The sequence below is a fragment of the Rhamphochromis sp. 'chilingali' genome (genome assembly GCF_963969265.1).
Source record: "Rhamphochromis sp. 'chilingali' genome assembly, chromosome: 7".
NCBI classification, from domain to species: domain Eukaryota; kingdom Metazoa; phylum Chordata; class Actinopteri; order Cichliformes; family Cichlidae; genus Rhamphochromis; species Rhamphochromis sp. 'chilingali'.
The window spans coordinates 18,713,643-18,733,571 of NC_137934.1; the positions used below are offsets into that span (position 1 = coordinate 18,713,643).

Below are 19,929 nucleotides of genomic sequence, written 5' to 3' on the forward strand. Positions count from 1 at the left end.
CCTTATCGCTATAAAATGACTATTTCTTTCCAGTTATGCCAAAAACCTTTGCCTACTCCAGCTTTTAACATACTGATAATTAAACATGAGCATGTCTGAAATGTAGCGTCCTGTATTTCCTTGTTTGGATTTTCACAGTCAGTTGATTTGACTTTAGGGAAGAAAGTAATTCTTTGGAAATTGTTTGTTTACTTTGAAACCTGACTTGATGACCGATGGCATGTCATCCAGAAAGACTTGACGTTTGTGGTTGGAGTCAGCTGGAGCGACCAGAAGAGAGGAAGTGATTATATCATAGCCGTACTTCTCTTTCAGCGTAAAAAGTCTGAATTGTTTGCACTAATTTCAGTTTAAAGTCTTTTCACTGTGTAACCAGTGGATTTTTATAAAAACGTGTATACAGAGTCAGTGATTTCTGCTGTGGATGGCCAGCGCTGATTTATTTTTAAAACGCCACCTTTGTTTTAATCCTGTGTTGTCTTTCCTGTCTGTGTGAATCCAATCCATCTTTTCTCTCATTCCCCCTCTCTAGATTTCCTTCCTCTGTCTGTCCAACATGTTCTCACCTCCTCCAACCATTACCCCTTCCTCCATCATTGTTGTATGTCACCGTGGTCTGTTCTCAACTCTATATCCTGTTCTTTCTATAACAAGGCCACCCAAGTTTTGTTGGAGTTCACTAACTGTAGCCATATTGCAGATTTAGTCTTGACTTGTTCTGTTTGTGTCAGTCTTTCTCTCTTGACGCTGCTCCAGGATTGTTTTAAATTCTTTTCATTGGCATTGCTGTCTTGTCCACCTCTCACAAGAGTTGGTGGCATGCTGCATCATAAATAATTGTAATGTCAAATTGTTTTTTCTAGCAGAGGTCATTCTACCATCAGCAAATCCTTCTTCCTTTTTTTCTGCTGCTGTCACATTTGGTTTTGAAACAGTTGTCACAGTCCAGACAGTTGCTTGTACTAGTTCTTGGTTTTGTAGTACGAGTACCCAGTTTAAGCTTCTTGTCCAATATCATGACCATTAAGTCCTAAAGGTTTTAGTTTGAATTAGAGCTGGTTTGTCCTTGGCTGTCTTTGAACCGTGCCAAAGACTACTGGGCCACATCCATAGATGCAGATTAAACTCATGGTTAGTGTTTCCCACACAGACTTTACTTTGGCGTGCTGCCTGGCTATACATATTAAAGGCTGGCCAACTGTTTTTCAAGTCATTTTGCATTTCGTAGTTTTTATTTTTCATCTCTTCAAAAGAACAAGACAACCATATTACTAGTGAGCAATCCCCTTGCTCTTATTTTGAAACTTTAGTCATTGCTAACGATCTATTGGTGGCCGTTTCCACCCCCACCTACCAGCAGACCTCAATGTCCTGCATGTCATTAGGCTTTCTCAGAAAGTCCTTCATCCGTGGTTGTGAAAACACCAAATTATGCTCAAGTTAACACAATCTTAACTATGGAGACCAATAATGATTATGTTTACCCCACAAACAGGCAGGAATAACTCTGGATAGCAATGAGGCTGCCATTATTTTATTTTTTTTTATCATTTATTATTTCTGTGCAAGCTGCAAAAATTATTGATTTTTTTCTGATCACTAATCAATATTCAGGGCTGGGGAAATACAGTAATAAAGCAAAGCAGTGCCCTGTCCATCCTTTTATTATTAAAAAAAAAAAAAAAAAAAAAAGACAAACAAGGACTTCAGGCGTGTCTTTCGTCAGTCTGTGATTATAACTTCCTCAGCTGCCACAGTGAGAGACCTCAGGTTGGTCATCTGGCAGATCAAGCATCATGTGATTGTGTGTGAATTGCAGTTGTGTTTAAAGTCCTCTCAGTTAACCTTTAGTGTGTTTAGACTCACGGCTTTGCCATGCCAACTGTAAACACTGAGGTGGTGTTAACAGGTCTCCTTTCAGTTTTGTAAATGCTGACATTGAAGGCCTCAAAGCTTTCATACAACTTGAAAAACCAGGTGCTGAAAGTTGTTTCTAAACTGCAAATTGTGTTTCTATCTCAGTGAACTAAATCTTTTGGTAAATGAAGGCTCAACATGCCCAAGAAGAATGTCATCACCTTGATGTTTAACTTTTCAAGGCTGCTTCATGAGATCAGAATATTATTTGTGATACTTTGACAGATATTAAGATTATCACTGTAGCTGATTGTCGTAAAGTTCACAGTGAATCCTTTATATGATGTAGTTGCAGGGTAGGAAGTACCTCAATAACTTATTAGATTGCCTGGAATAATATTTTGTACAGAAATTACAAAATCGTGTTCCCCAGAGGATTGATCATTCTCACATTCATGATCCCCTGACCTTGTCTTTCAAGGCTATAATAATGGAAATATTCATGGTTTTGAGTGCAGTATTTTAACAGCTATTACATGGATTGCAATGCAGTTTTGTACAGGCAGTCATGTTCCCCAGAGGATTGATTCTTCTGACTTTCAGGATCTACAGACTTTGCCTTTCAGGGCATTATTGGTTTAAATTGTACAGTTTTGATTTAAACGTCCCACCAGATATTGCATTGAGTGCCATGAATTAACATGTACAGGGTTCATGTTCCCCAGAGGGTTTATCATTAGGACTTTTATGATTTCCCTCAGGACCACAGCAGGTTAATCTTTACTGTTGTGAAGCTGCAAGCTGAGCCGGGGCTTGCTGAAACTAGACGTAAAGAGCATAAAAATTCACCTTGGTGTTCTATTCAATATGACTTGAAGCAACAGATTGAGCGCATACATTTGTGTGGAAAGTGTTTGCAGAGATTATAAAGTGAGGGCAGGTTTCCCATACTTTATGGAAGCTTAGACCTGGAATCCATGTCCTTCGTTTACATGGTGAACCCTTTGAGACCTGCTAGCTTTGCTATTAAACCTGTCTTCACCATGCTTCGCATTTGTCTGACTTTCTTTTTTATGTTTAAATGGCCCCTCAGGGTGAATTCTTAGCTTCAGATGCTTTTAAACACTGACAGAAATAAATTGACAAGGCCCTTCTGCATACTTTACTGCAGGAGGGCCTTGTAATTATTTTAGAGTAGTTTCAAATTTGAACCCATCGACTGCTTCAACTCTAAAAACTACCCTTTAAGATATCACTAGTTGTAGTGTTGCAGCTCATTGTTCTTTGAGATCAATCTCTGTTGATTGCCTCCAGGTTATATAAAGCTTTTTATGAGACTCTTGCCTTTGCCCTCTCTTATGTTCTGCTTTTCCAAATGAAACATAAGTGATATTGTTCTCAGCCGCGTGGCCCTCGCTATCTCTTCAAACAGAACCAGAGTGCTTTTATTCCTGGAAGCACACACACTTATATACACAGACACATGCACACACAGGTCCTCTGCACAGCAGTGTTGTATAATAAGATAAATCTGCCTTTGAATCAAACCACCTGCGTCATGGAGAATATGAGGTGTTTGTCAGGATTGCGTGCATGCTGGAGACAAAGTGGAAGAGGAAAAGGATCAGAAAAAGGTCTTCATGACTTTATATATATTTAGCATATTGGAGAGTGCAATAAAGCACATTATTTATTGCCATCTGCACTATGCAATAAAAAAAACTTCTCCCATTGTTGTCCCTCAGATGTTGTAGGGGGCATAAAGTGTCCCTTAACAAAACCGGTGTTACTGAGGTTACCATTTATCAAGCATTAATGCATCCTCTCAAATGAGGACTTTCCTCTATTCTCTATATTTAGTGCATCAGTAACTAAAATAGATGAGTCCTCTGAATTTGAAGATATGTTTTTTTTTTTCATTACAAAAATAATCATTAGCTGCTGCAGCTGCACAATAACTCTTTCACCCTGCTCTTTACTTGTGAGCCTGCTCATGGCTAATGATGAATCACACAACCAGCTGCCTGAAACAGACACGTTGCTGCACGGCTATCATCCAAACTCACCGAACAGGTGGTCAAGAGGATCACAAACTATCACCGCCACCACTAATTTATCATACCTCTCTGCGAAGAGACTGGCCACCTGTAGCATCACATTACAGGGTCAAAGGGCACCAGATGGAACGTGGATCTTATGTAAAGGTGTATTTTTTATTTTTTTTTCAAAAGCATTTCTTAACTCAGGGGATTGGTATGCGAGCGCTTCCCCCTGAACTTAAACCTGATCCCAAAGTGTACAATCAATGTAACACGATGCAAAAGCAACAGGACAATATGTCGTTATTTATACTTGTTTGTGAGAAAGTGAGCAGTGGGCTTTCGTGCCCTGTCTGCTCTGTGTTTATATGACCAGTAATGAAGCATGCGTCGGCTGGTCCCTGCTGTTACCACCGTCTCAGATAGCACCCCTCAGTCACACAAGCTCATCTGGGAGTAGTTACGCCGGCTGCGATCTCCGGGGCACCATTATCAGCAAACCACAGCACACTTTGAGGTGGTCTGGAGCCCTCTTTGATGTGCAGAAGGAGAAAGTGAGACTCAAATAATGATAAATTGTATCAGGTCTTCAGAGAATGTGTGCTGATGTGATGAAGATGGCCTTGTCTTGCAGGTTTTGAAGGTTCTCTTGTCGACAAGGATTTATTTATTTTTTATTGTTTGCACATGTTGTGGTAAATTAACGGTTACAGTTTTGGTAAGAAGAAGCTGCTTTTGGAAAGGCGGGTAATGAATAAGGACAGGATGAGTGAGCAGTGTTGTTTCTTATATAACAGAAATAAAGGCAGCATTTTAGTTGGTTGTGATTTCAGATCAAGTGTTGTGTATAAAGCTTTGAAGTTGCTAAAGGCAAGAAATCTTTTTTTGTATTGGATTTTATTGAATTTCTCTTTGAGCCAAGCTCTGCACAGCATGGAAACAGTCCCCTGCACAAAGGAGAGTAATTACACAAAGATGTCCCTTTCAGACCAACATCATGCTCGACTTTTTAGCCAGTGAACCTACCTGACCAACTCTCCCTAATAATGACCATAATGTATAAGGTGAACTTGTTGTTTTTATTCAGTGTGTGATAAGAAACTGGCAATTGAACCCATAAGGCCATCAGAAACATTTTGTGCAACATAAAAATGATTATGAATCATGGCTGCCTCAGAGACATTTTAGATATTGAGACAGCTGAAGCTTAGAGTGGTTTACAACTAGCTGTACTTCCTAATACGAACATGTTGTGTTGTACAACTGAAACTCACCCCCAACCTGTTGCAGCAAATGGCTGAACCTCCCTGAGCCTGATGCTGTTAAAAGGCAGTTTTTCCTTCCCACTGTCACCAAGTGCTTGGTCATAGAGGGCCATCTGAAAGGGTTTTCTCTGTATTATTGTAGGGTGTTTACTTCATAGTATAAAGCATATTGAATTTTGAATTCCATGTAAAAGTCTGGGTTTCTATTTATTATGCTGCACTGTAACATTGTTTGCATACGGTGTCTTGATTCTCTGTAATTTGCTCGTTATCATCAGAGTGAAATGCAAGACATTCATGCACAACTGTCCTTATTTTCATTTCTTTTTCCAAAACAACAGACCTGCGGCATCTGCTGCCCTTGGTACAATAGAAAAACAAGTTCTCCTCTTGCTGCCGTTAAAGTATTGAAGTAAATTAACGCCGTACTACTTCATCACTGATCCTTGGCAGACGAGCTACCTCACCTAAGTAATCCGTTCATTAAAAAAGACGTGTTATTGGTGTGTCTGTCAGTAAATTTCCATATGCCCCACTCATCGCTCCATAACATGCATAACGTTAGGTTTAGCCCTGATGACAGTATGAAGACTCACAGACTTGTGTGTGAAGTAACCCTTCATCCTGTGTGTCATTTGAAATAGAGTAATCTTGGATCTGTCACACTGAAAACCTCCACGGTCTGTGTTTTTTTTTTTTTTTTTTTTTTTTTTTTAAATGGTCTGGTGATCATTATCTTGGTGTGTGTGGTTTCAACATTTGGGTTTTTGCTGATTATAACCGAACCTGTGTTCTAGCTGATTTAACGTTGGTGTACGCTTGTATGGAGGTGGAGAGTTATTCAGACTCTTAAAAAGGATTTTCCACCATAGTGTAATTGGTGTAGGGCTGGTCTAACTATAGGGCAACATTACACTCTTCATCATAACATCCACTTGGAGTTGCATATCTCACAGGTATTGTTTGCTTTCACTATAATGCCCATCCAGACCCAGCTCATTGTTTCCATTGTATTGCCACAACAATTGTTAGCACTACTTTATGTAATTTAAGACTGTTATAATAAAACAAACTATGAATCAGTTTAATGACTATGAATATGAGTAAATGATATGATTGCAACAAGCTCCTGACCTAGGTTGTGTAACTGGTTTAAACTGGAATTATAGTGATATGCTTTTCCTTATTTTCCTTCAGATATGCACTTTTGTTGGACGCTCGTATAACATGGCCAGACTTGAATGATCAGGTCAGTGTCAGGGCAGCAAATCGCTGTGATTTCCTAAACTTTTCTAAACTGTTCGCAGGTTTGGATTGTTAGGTTTGAACCAATTTTCAGCAAAGTTGTAGTGGTGCCAAAATTGTCCAAAACTCAGCTATTCGTTGGAAATCAAATCAAACCTTTTGAAGCGTTAAAGATGGATGTAGCCTCTGCCATGGCACCTATTGGCTTAGGATGTTTTACAGTTGAAGACCCAAGCTGAGTGTTGGATGTGACCAGGGAGAGGTGAGCTTGAACGACTTGTGGTTGACATGTCTGCCAATGAGCCATTGGACATCATCATAAAATGTTTAGTAGGGTCACAGTGAAGCGAAGGTGAATGACATTTTCCTATCGATTTCTATACTATTGGAAGTCTTTGTGTAACCAGGTGAGTCACTGTGTGCTGGTATTTAAATAAATAAATAAATAAATAAAATAAATATATAATATATGCACAGCCATTATGGATATAGTTTAGCCTTAAGCACTAAGGATTTCAGTGGGGGTTTTATTTTTAATGTTTTGCTAGCTTTATTAGCCTGTTTTTAACCATTGTTTACAAGACTGTATACTTTTACCCTTTCACTGGCAACTATTCAACTACTCAACTACTCCTTGTTCTCATATGAGCTTAGCTGTTAGTGTTATCTGGTGGAGTCTGCCCTGGACCTTGTTATTGTTTATTATCTGAAGTAGCTCCATCGAAGACTTGCCTCGTTTCTGTCTCTAATCTAATTTCACCACAACTCGCATGTTTGATTGGCTTAATATCTGCTAGTTAGCGTCACATTTGACTTTTGTGCCATTTTAATCAAAGTCAAGGTCAGGTTTATTTATACGGCACATTTCTAACAGCTCATGCTGCACAAAGTGCTTTACAAACGAAAATGCAACTAAAATAAGTAAAATGCACAACAATGATGGAATAAAATATAAAAGAGAAGGAATAATACCATAAGAAAATAAAAACAACTAAAACAATAGCATCGTCCCAACACTGTGTCCAACATGATCAGGTTGTAGCATGCTTTCCCTGTTCCCCACCAACTCTGTTTATATTCCTGTATTTATGGTGGTCTCCAGCACACTTGCAGCACTAAAATTGAATCCAGCAAACCTACACTCTGGCTTGTGTCACTGCTTAAAAATCTCACTGTTTATTCAGCACAGCATTACTGAAAAGGCTGCTGGATCTTTATTTAACATGCTTCATTTTCACTTTAATCCATCTTATCAACAGTACAACACAAAGCTAACCACAGTTGTGGTGATGGGAATGTACCTGGTCACATGGTGCTCGTGGTGGGCGTATAAATTAGACTGACGCCTACAGTATCTTCAGAAAGTCATAAACATGTGTGCTTACACACCCAACAGGGGCTCAATATAACTTTCCTGGAGGAGGAGTGTTAGACTGCCTGAGGCTGATTTAGTGTTCATGTTTTCAGATATGACTGACTCGCTGTCCTGTTGCTTCATGTGTGACTCGACTGAGGCTGCTGTGGGGGGTTTGCCAGCAGCGAACCTTGTTCCACAAACCTTCATTGCCAGCGTTGTGTTTGTTTGCTTTTGCTTTCTTTGGCCGTGTTTGTCTAAATTATGACTGTGGCTCTCAGAGAGGTTGTAACATCTCATTAGAGGATTTAATGAGGCTGGTTTGTTTGTTTTGTTTGTTTCTTTTGCATGAGAGTTGGCGATGTAGGACTCTGGAAAACTGGTTTGGGGTTCCTGTAGTCTTCCAGCTCCTCAGTAAACTTTAAACTTTTAAGTCTTATTGGTGTCTGGGTTTTTAACTCCATCAGACATCCTCACATTAGCTTTGTTATTGTCGGTCAGTAACTTGTTTTCATGACCATCAGGATGAAAATGTTTTTTGTTTTTTTTTAGAAATAACACTATTTTTGGGGCCGTACTGTAACTGTTGATTCAAATCAAGGATAAGCAATGTGACAGGAGATTATATTAGTTTAACCAAAACTATCAGCTATTAAGGTCTTTCCAACCCTGGGAAAATGTGAGAGAGCCCTGAAAAAGCGCTCCGTTTGTGTTCAACATCACAAATTGTCCTCTGGTTGTTGTTTTTCGTTGTAATCAGTGTGACTTTGAAACTAATTTATTTACACAGGCAGCATATTTTGTAACTGCAGCATGGATCCAACCCTTATGCTTCATTTCTAGCACTGCGGTGTAGGACGCAAGTTTACATTTATGGGACATTTGTGGTTGGGCTGTTGATGTCGATGCGATGGTGCACATCAGGTTTAACCCACAGCGTAGGAGTACAAGTCCCCTGGAACCCTATGAAAAAGGTGATAACCATTGCATTTGAACATTTTTGAAAAAATAATTTGTTGTTTTTTTATCACCTAAACCTACCCAATTAATTTACAGTTAAAAACTCCACTAAAAAAACTGTAGCAGTGAGACCATTCACACCACTGCCAACCCTTCAGCTTCCAAATGTGGATGTTTTTTTTTTTTTGGGGGGGGGGGGTTTGTTTTGTTTAGTTTTTTTTCCCATTTTGCTTTTTTTTTTTTTTTTTTTTTTTTATGTCCTAAAACATGAAAAGTGTCCAGACGTACTAATCAATAGATGACTATTTCACAAAGTTCTGTCAGATTGGGCATTTCAGTGAATGTCTTGGCCAATAGATGACAAAAAAATAATCAGTAATCAGAAGTACATTTTAACAAATCAGTGAAAAAAGGACAAAAAAACCCTCCATATTGATCAGGTTCATGGGTCAGGCGATAAATGATTTATTCAGTCATCAATAATAACTGAAAATGATATTGAAAGTAATCTGCAGTTTGTTTTCAGTGGAATAAAAGTCTCGAGGGGATCTCTCCATTATCTTTGGCTCGAACACACCTCGTTTGTTTCACTGCCTTCCTCCAAGGTCAGAACTATGAAGTTTCAAAATCTCAGCCCACACATGCTTACTCACTCCCTCCCCCCAACACACACACATGAACACACCTCTTTGGGTCTGTTGCTCAATTCTTCTTGTGCAAAGCCTCGACTTCAGCCAGTGTTCCTGGGAATCGTTACGGTCTTAAAATCAAGAATAATAAGGTCCTAAAAATATATTTTATTTGTGCTGTCATGTGTGGCAAGACCAGAATAGACCAAATTATAATGCATTATTCCAACATCAGTCTTAATTTGTATCGATCGAGGGTTTGTTATAGACACGATTGCTTGTGTGAGTCTTTCCCCAGCAGTGTGTTTTCCCCTGTATGTAGCTGTGTTAATGAAAGCCATTTTCGGGCTAATGAGAACATTTCTCAGCAGGCACTTAGCAGTTTGGGCTGATGACCCAAACGGTTAGACAGCAGCGGCGTCATGCTTTCAATGTTGTATTCATCTCCAACGCAACTGTGTCAACAGCCTGAGTGTTAGCGGAGCCTGAGAAGAAAAGCGATTCGGCTTTATTAAACGTGGCGTCAGAATATGACAGCTGCTAACGACAGAAACGGTTTTGATTTATTTCATTTTTTTCTCTACTTTTTCTTTTCCTCACTCCCTGCTTTTTCTTCTAACCCTGTTCCTCCTCCATCTTCTGCACGTCTTTGTCGGTGTTGGGAGCAGAGCGCTCTCCATCTCTGGGTGGCCTGGTGGTCTCCTCACAGGCTGCTGATTGAGCTGAGGCTTAACTGTGTGTCCTGAACATGTTTTCATGGTGTACTTCCCTGACCGCACTCAGAACGCATTGTCAGCGGTCCAGTTTGGTTCACATCATTGTGCTGAAGTGATGTCTCTGTGTGGTCCTGCTGATTTAGTCTGCAGGTTTTTACCTCTTGGCATGCAGACAATAACATCATTTTCTCTTCTTTCTGACTTATTTCATATTTTGCCTGTTTTTAAACTTTATATTTGAGGTTAAAGCTGAATATTTTACTTATTATCAACTTGATTTTGGTCTATAAATAAGTGTTTGGATTGTATTTAATGATATTCTGACTCTCCTCTCTTTTGATGAGGTTTTGTAATTATCTTTACATTCATTTTAATGCGGATTATTTTTGAGCACGTTTGAATCTTCAAGAAAAAGGCAATAATATCTTTAATGATATCAGAAGAACAACAAAAAGCTAATGTTGCTCAGGTTAGTTTGAGAGTCAAAGTGATACACGTTTAATCACCTGGCAAGCATTTTTAAAGTAACTTTATTTTTTCAGTTTTGTTTCTTTTGTTTTTGTTTATTTAAGCTGAAATTGCTAAAGTTTGCTGGGGGTAGCTGTGTTATTTGCAGCTTCTCCCCCTCCCCTTTATAAATCATGTACATAATATCTTAGCTTTGGGCTGTGTTGAGGAGTAACACTGGATATTTTCACTCTTTTTTTTGAAGAGTTAACAAAGCTTAAAATAACAGCTCAGAGACTGCATCTAGCAGCTTTGTCAGCCTCGAGGCTCTGGAAATCATCCAAAGTGTGAATGAATGATAGCTAGTGGTTATAGAAAATGGATAATTGTGGTTTACAGCTACTCTGCTGGAGCAGCTTTGCAAGTTTCAGTGTTCAAAGTAATCCTTATTTGTCTTATACGTAGCCTTGATGCAGCTTCTCAAATCTTCATCATCTCAGCTCTTAAACGGATGATTTGAACAGCAGGTAGGCGGGGATATCCCCTCACTCTATGACATCATATAAAAACAAGTGTAGAAAAAAACTGTTTAGAGCAGTCTGAATCTCCCCAACCCTTACTGGGATTACTTCTGCATACGTCTGACCTTGAAGCTTTGGTCATGTTTAATATAAGTATCTGACAATGTAATATTACATAGACATGACAGAAATAAAGAAAAGAAAAATACCTCAACATGTATAGATGCACGAGTAACTCTGGAACGTGTGCGTACGACCTGTCTGTTACAGAAGAACAGTATGAGGACGTCTGTGGGACATTTAAGTGATGTTGCACATGCATGTGCACGTGCATTACTGTAGGAATGCTGAGAGGAAAGGTGTGGCTGGGCTCGACTTCCCCCCATGGATCGGCAGGAAGTAACAGAGAGAGGGAGGCTGTGGAGGGGGGAAATTAATAAAAGGTGCTTTGTTTTGTTTTGTTATCCTAGTAGAAAGTAGCCTCAGCTTTAAAAGAGAGATTGGGAATAAATTTCAGTAGTTGCTGCTAGTTTCTCTTTCTTTTTGTGTGTGCAAAGTTATTGCCAAGTATAGTTGATATAAACGTGTTCACCGTGTGGACTTTTGGTTAATTATTTCAGTTTAGTGGGAAACTAACATGATTTGTAGTCATCGAGTCAGTACAGAAATGTGAAGCTGGCCTCGAAGCAGGCAGAATTAATTTTAAAATACACCGTTTACAGTAAGAAATGAAGGCTCGTTGTTCATTTTTATAACATAAAACAGAATTTCAAACAATCTATGATTAAGCTTCTCCAGAGTGACGCTTGGAGCTTTCTTTAGTCTCATGATGATTTTCAGATGATAATGAAATCTTTAAAGATGTCCCATCAGACTTTAAAAGCTTGTAATGAACATTTATTGCTTTTTTTTTTTTTTTTCATTTAAGTTTTAAGAATTTGTTTAGGAAAACACAGGTGACATTAAAACTAGACCACAGATACTGGAGAATCTTCTAGAATCTGGAAAAAGTCAAGAGCTTTCCATGAAAGCGCCAGCACCACTGAAGATAAAGGAGGGATAGAGTTGAGAGAATGATGTAATATATTGCACCTATAGAGGAGTGTCCCGGTGTTAACTCCTGTCAATGTTTTGCTAAACGGACTTGCCTTTAATTATCCCAAACATACAGATCTGAGTCAAAGACAAGGGCAGAAAACTACCCAGCTGTACTCGAAGTGTCTTTGTTGTCCTTTAAAATATAGGTTCAGTTTAGGTGAATGACTGTGTTTAGTCTGCCTGTAGCACCTTTAACACACAAGTGCACAGTGTTAGTCTGAGCTAAGCGTGTTTTATCTACACATGCACACAGTGATGTCATGTGTTTACAGACAGGTGATGCAGACGAGCGTGACGGTGCTAAACAGAGACAAATGGTGTGTGCGCGATAAGATCCAGAGAAAACAAAAGACCAGTTTTCCTTCAGATTACTTCAACATAAAGCCTGATATGACTCTCCCCTTTGAGGGTTTCCTCTGTTCGCGCTTCGTTTTCTGTCTCCTCACTTTTATACAGCCTTTCTCTTCCTTTTCCCTGCTGACTCAGTTCTGTTTTTACACTTGGTCTGATGCACTGATTATTCTTCAAATATAAATACTGCCACTTTGTACTTGGAAAGCATTTTAATAGCCTGTCGTGAATGAAATACGTCACCTGTCTTGATACAATAAACTTAAAAGAACCACAACTTTTCGGTGGTTTAACTGAGCATATTATTGCCTTTATCACCTTCCACCACTCAAACCTCATTTATGCTCCATTAGCAGCATGTTTCTATATAGCTTTTGTCTTTTTCAACCTGTGGACAGAATACACTGTCTTGCATACTCACAGTATTAATAAGACATATCATGTTGATATACAAACTTAATAATATATATTGGTGCCCTGTCTGTTTAAACAAGTAATGCAGGATCTTGGACTTTAGGATTCACTCGTCTGAAAAAAATTCCAACAAATTTGGCCACAAAGCTGGAAAATATTCAGCTTTTAGTGCAAATCAATACTTCTAAAGAAGCAGTTCAGCACTTCTTTAAAACTTCTGTCTTCTGAATTGACGCAGAATCAAGACTTCCCTAGAAAACACTGAAATCACTTCCCACACATACCAACTGTAGACTTCAGTGAAGTGATAAAGGTGGAGCCTGATGTTTAAAGGCCTTTTTGTCCTTCTTTGACTCATTGTGATTAATAATGTCATGGCAGACCTCTTTTTAAAAACCTTCTTTCTGTTCTCCTCTGTCCCTTCAGTGCAGCGTTGCTCTTCCAGCTTTGGTGGGAGTGTTCGCTGCACGCTTAAATTGGACCATGACCTCATTGTGTTGCAGCTCCGCTGTGCTCTGCTTGTCCTGTTTGTTTGGATTGTGGTCACCGTCTCCCTCCCAGTTACCTTTAACCCCGTCTACCCTGCTCAAAGTGGAGAAGCTGACACGCCCACATTCACACACACGCCTGCTTCGTACTAATGTCACTTTAATCCTGCTGTTTCTCTGCTTAAACTGGTTAATTAGGACTTTTATCGGGAAACACATTAGAGGGAAGGTGTGTGGAAGCATTGAATTGACTATTTAAGATGAGGTGAGGACAGCTGATGTAGATCAGCAGGGTTATCTACTGACCTACACGATCTCCCACAAACGAACACAAACTCTGCAGAGTCATGGAAGGAAGGATTCCCCTTGAGGGAGTATTTCTTATCATATCCCCACTCACATCTTACCTTCTCTTTCATTTTTGTCCTCTCCGTGTGCACATTGAGATGGCACATAATCTGCTTATCTGTCACTTCCTGCTAATAAGCTTTGACTCGTCTAACCTAGCAACCACTTAAAGGTGAGACCGATGGTGGAAAAACCCCAGCAGGTCAAAATCAACGTCACGACACTCAGGTAGACACAGGTATTACCAAGTAGATGAAAGCATCTGTGAAACAGGGACTCGAACTGTTGTGACTTTGTTTCTGTGCCTGTGTGACTGATCAGATCTGCTTTAATCCCAATGAGTCAGTGTCTGGACTTATTACACAGACAGATTACGATCAACAGGGTGTCAGGAGGTGACTTCAGAGGCGTGTACTGTAAAGTTCAACATAACCAGGCTTTCTTGACAAAACCTAAAACAGGTTTTGTCAAGTCTCTCACAGCACAAAAGGAGTTGTTGACTGAGGTGGAAAACTGAGTATTTGGAGCTTTCAGCAAAAATACCAAATTGAAAGATCAGGTTGGGCAAAGAAATAAAAATAAATAAATAAATAAAGGTTTATTTTATGTGTCACAGATTTAAGAATAAAAACTAATTATTATTATTAAGGATTGTGTTGATCATAGTGTACTAATTAATGAAGGACTATAGCAGTACCACAGTGCTAAAACTGTACATACTTAGGTGTCACTATAGAGGCTGAATAATAGCTCAGTAAACATGCATGCATGATCATTTTTATTATCTTGTTGTTTGCAGTGATTTCAAATTGCTTATTTTTATGCAACAACTTGAAACCCCAGAAACCCTCAAAAGGTAAAACAGTAATTTCTTACTTTTGAGAACTCAAACAAATGAAGCTAAAAAACAAGCTAAATTTTCTTTTAATCCATTTAGTGACCTACTTCAACTCATAAACCATCAATAAATGCACGGGATTCATAATTTCAGGCAGTGACCGCCAAGTTCCCCCTGAAAAGATCCCCATATTTTCTTTTGTAATCAGGTAAGCGTGCATTAGAAGAGTAAAGTAAATGTAGCTGCAGAGAAGTAAATCTGTCAGATTAGTGTTATCCTTAAACATAAAGCACTTTAGCGCGGACCTAAACTGGCGTTGCTGTTTTTTCTCAGAGCCATAAACCTCAGTGTTTGCACATGCTGTATTGGCACCTTGTCTTTACTTTGAGCACTGTGTGCGTGTGTTATCCATATAAGGGTGTATGTGCCTTCAAAGCCTGCCTAGATTCTGCTGTGCGTGCGTGCGTGTGTGTGTGTGTATGTGGTTTTTAATAGATGCTGCGGAGAGCTGCACTATGCCCATGTAAGCTCAGACTGCTGGGGAATTAAAGTCTGTCTAGAGCATCTGCACTGGCACTCTCATATATAAACAGAAAATAATAGAAATCAGGTTTAAATTCTGCTTTGAACATCTGGAATCCACTGCTTTGAGACTTAAAGTTGTAGCTTTAAAAAATTATGTGACTTGGAGTAAAAAAACAACATCTGTGGAGAGGAGCTGATTATTTACTCCGTTGTTCTATAATCTGCTGATAATTTTTTGACATTAAAATTTGAAGATGTCAAGTTCTCGGCCACACAATTAATTGGTTTTATTATAGGAAGACAATGTTTGGCTTTTTAAAGAGTTTAGATGAGCTGCAGTGAGCTTTCGATAAGTCAAAGCGGTTAGACCACAAAGGCCAGGCAGAACATCCATAGGATTTACCCCCTTATAGTTCTTATAAAGGAGGATGCTGCTTTTAGAGGATAAGACGATTTTTGTTTTACATGTTAAAATATTTTTGCCATTTTAAGATAGGAGTCTTTGGATATTGATTCACTTTAGAGTTATCCTAAAGTGGCAACTAGAGGAACTGCAGTCTATAGCCCTTATATGTAAGTTGTTGCTTGGGTACTTCCCCTGAGCCCCAATTGTAACACATGGAGGCTTTCCTGAAAGGTTTAAGGAAACATTTAAACCTTCCTCGTGGTCATTTATAACTCCAAAACATCAGTATTCAGGTTTAAAGTGGGTAACAGCTGTTATTTGAGCTACATATGAATCACTTTCTTACCTCTGAAAAGCGGCCATGTGTCTTCAGAGGCTTCTAGAAACCATTTTATTTGGCTCTGAGGTCAACATCCCTGACTTTACAACCCATTATGTAACGTATTTGTTTCATGTGACCTGAATTACAGTTTTACGCACGTAGCCTGCAGTTACATATAATGCATTCTCATTTAGGATTCATTAAAAGGGTTTGGATGTGTATGTTTGTGTTCTCATATTGGTTCTTTTTGTCTTTATTGTGAACATTTCCTATCAGCTGACCTAAGTTTGGACCTTCCCCACCCTCTGGCCTCCCCCTATCTTCTAGGGTTATTTATAAAACCACAGTGCTGATGTGTGATCTGCGACTCTCACAGTGAGGTCTGTTGTGTGGCTGACTTGTCAAACATACATGCCACACACATCACAGGCTGTTTGAATCGGTTATGCATGCTCTTCAAGTCCACGTGGCCTCCGGTCAGTCAGACGAGACGTCTCTCTCCTTAAAAACACTTTTTTTTTTCTTTTCTTTTTTTGTGCTGTTTTGTTATATTTTCAAATGCAATTCTCATGAAGTGTTAGCTCTTTCCTCCAGGATGTTTTAGTCTAAAATTAGGAGTCAGTCGCTTATCATGAGACCTACACTGATGTAAAAAGGTGTTTTTGTCATGTACTCGCCCTCCAGTCAGAGCTGTTAGTTTAAAAATAAATAAAAAAGCAGACGCTTGACACCTGTTCCTGTTTATATTCACAGGAAGGTATATTTTGACAAAATATATTCATGACAAATATAAGTGGGGATTACATTTTGTCTGTTGCAGAGCACTTATATCAACAAACATGATCTTAACAAGTTTACTCTTCTCAAGCTGATATGTAATAAAAAAAAGCTGGCTTGTTGCACGTATAAAACTGGGCTAAATATGATTGGGTTTAATACTATTAAATAGCTTTATTTATTCATTTATCCATCCATTTTCTGCCTGGGAACACCGGATAACCAGATTATATCATCAAAATTTAATAAGCATAGTATAAAAATCAGATGATAGAGGTTAAAAAAAATGCTTGATTTGATTTATGTTAGCATGACTTATTTGTTCGAATCCTTTTTTTTAAATTTTTTTGCATGATGAGAAAAATATGAAACTACACATTTCGAGCTGTCGGGGTGCTCGTTGCTTTCCTTAATGAACTTAAACAGAAACGAGGATTGTGCAGAAGCAGAGCTTCTTCTTGGCAGCTCTACACTCACCCTGAGCACCTTGGAGCTCTGGTTATCTGTTTTAAGGCTTGTTTATAAAGAGATCTTTTTGGTTTTAAAGTTGTCTCACCCACTTGAAACCAACAAGAGATACAGTACATTATGTCAGAGTAATGTGCACAGCTTTGTAGTATTGCCGTGTATCATCCTGTAAAATCAGAAAATAAAACGCTGGTTCTTGATTTGGATTAGAAAGAATTATTCCCTCCCTCGTTTTTGTGTCCCACCGCTGTTGTCTAAACAGAGGATGTATTGTTTTAATAGTCCTGGCTGGTTTGTGACTTATCATGTCGCGTTTCCTTTCCTTCTTTGTCCCTTTTCTTCTAAGGATGTGGAGAAGGAGAGAGAGTTGCGGACAGAGTTCAGCAAAGAGGAAATCTGGCAGAGAATCGAGCAGTACAACTTGCTAACCAAAGACCACCTTAAAATGACGCTGGTGAGTATAATATGCACACACGCACACACACTCACGCAAACACACCTTTTTAAAAAACAAAACCCATCAACCAGGGCTGTCTTAATGGTTCCACACTCCAGACTCCTGCAGAGCTGTGCAGGCTCTAAATCTCAGATTTTGAAGTTTATAATGTTGCTGTGTTACTTCTGCCTCCCTCCTGCTCCCAGCATTCCTCAGTGCTCGCATCAGAGTGATGTGATGTTATTCCTGCTATTGTTCTCGCCCCGCAGTGTTTTCATTGGCAGCGTGACAGGTGTCTGAAGTTGTCTCTCTCCACTTCAACTCAGAGTGAATTTCAGTAGAAATGAGAGATGTCAGGTGAAACTGGGGTTTTCTGGCCGTTAAAGCACCACATGAAAGAATGCAAGCATTTTTGAAGGAGCGGCAGGTTACAGAGGATGTTTCCTGAGGTTTTTTTCCCTTAGTCATGGAAAATCATCTATTTTCAGACAAGGAGTTAAGCTGACCGCACTCTTAACAGATGGGAAACGGCACATCTAAAGGCCAGTAGATTCTAGTCTGACACTCAGAGGGGAGCCCGACATAATAACTGAGTCTGTCCACTAAAAATCACATTTTAACTGGCCAATAAAAAGTTTACATTCATTTATACATTTGAATATATGAGTTTTTAGAATATAAAGACAATAAATGGACAAAAAAGCTGCATAGACACATAATATCAGCTTATATTGGTCACTCATGCCCAAATCAGCATGTATGTAATGAGATCAAATGCCATACTACTAGAGCATTATATAAAGATTAAAACAAAGTGTTGTCTAAGGCTAATCTGTGCAATTTTCCAGTTGATAATAAAGTCTGTTGGGAACTTGAGCTACCTTTAAACACTCCATTGTTAATTACTTGTCATTGTTTTGCTTTGTCTTTTTTCTCAGTTATAAAAAACTCACTGATTAAGGAAATAATGATGATACTTTCCAAAATATTTTATGCTGAAATGAGTCATAACTCAAAGTGGGTGTATTCACAAGATGCTCATCATGAAACTTTAACTTTCACAGTCAGTTTGTTCCACAGTCATTATAATAATGTCTGTAAATGGGTTTCAGAGCTCACATTCAATCCTTTAAAAAAAAAAAAAGTCTAAATGTTTATTTTCATTTATATTTGTAAAAAAACTGAGAACTGAGAATATTTGTTACTTTTGCAGTTAATAGATCATCAGGACAGTTTAGAGCCGATTGCTCTGCATATTTTAAGTAGTGAGTGGATGAATGGGTAGTTTCACTATGAGAAGCCTGCATGTTTCTGTTTCAGCACACCTTTTCTGTCCAATTTCCGTCTTCATTCTTTAGGATTTGTCTTTCTTGTTCATCCCGTTTTTGTCTTTTTATCATTCCATCTTTGACGTCTACTTGTTTTTTTACTTCTCTTCATTCTTGGCCTCTTTGTCTACTCGTGACCTTCACACACACTCCTCCCAGCCCCATATGGAGTAATGAGATTAAGATAGTCTTCCTCCATCTGGGGCCATCTGTCCTGCAGGTCACACTGGGCTTATTGGGTGAACTGGGCTCACTTAGAGAGATCATGTAGCAGCTACCATAGTGGCCACATTAAAACATTAACTCTGTCTCTGTCAGGGTGCGGGCGGTGTGTACACGGGTTTCATCAAGGTCCAGATGGATTTGCGGAGGCCAATGACGGTGCAGGGAAGTCAGACAAGAGCTGGGGAGGCCTTCTATCTGCCCCAAGGAGTCTCCAACACCCTTCATGTCAGCTCTAAAACCACAGTCAAAGAGGTTGTTAATACACACGCAAACACACACATGTGAACACACTGCAGCCTGCTTAATAGGTTAATTAAGATTTGATGACAGACCGGTTGAAGTCGAGAGACAGACAGGGCTAAGTTCATTGATTTCACTCAGTTTTGTATGTTCTTTATCCTTTTAAGCAATAAATTAACGACAAAGCAACACAAAAATCTTCTAGAAGAGCTGTCAAAGTAATATTGACGGGTGTTTTTCTTTCTCGCGTGTCTTCAGGTGATCGTCGGCTTGCTGAGCAAATTCACAGTTGCAGACAACCCGGCTAAATATGCCCTGTACAAGAGATACCGGCGGGAGGAGCAGGGTAAGACTGGGTGTGAGAGACGGGGTTTCATGCCACTATTGCCACGCTCGGTATGAGGTGTGTGTGTGTGTGTGTGTGGGCCTCACCCTCATGTTGGATGCCAGAGGCTCTCCCTACTATAACAGCTCACCAGGGATACCCACACATGCAGATATAAATACAGCGCACATCCATGCTGTGAATGAGCAGCTGTTACAGGCTGTTGGGTGTCACACGATGTCTTTCAGTGAGGAGAAGACAGTTTATTAACCTTATGCATTGATTTAAAACTATAAACACAACCTGC

The 19,929-nt window shown here is 39.2% G+C and overlaps 1 protein-coding gene across 1 annotated transcript in view; it reads left to right on the plus strand.

Annotated features, from left to right (window-relative positions):
- rassf3 (Ras association domain family member 3) overlaps window positions 1-19,929 on the plus strand; it is a 70,961-nt gene that overhangs the window by 44,498 nt on the left and 6,534 nt on the right. Inside the window, exons 3-5 of the mRNA XM_080887393.1 lie at window positions 17,415-17,522; window positions 19,151-19,309; window positions 19,556-19,643. Coding sequence (XP_080743519.1) covers window positions 17,415-17,522; window positions 19,151-19,309; window positions 19,556-19,643 — 355 coding nt within the window. The remainder of the gene's footprint in view (window positions 1-17,414; window positions 17,523-19,150; window positions 19,310-19,555; window positions 19,644-19,929) is intronic.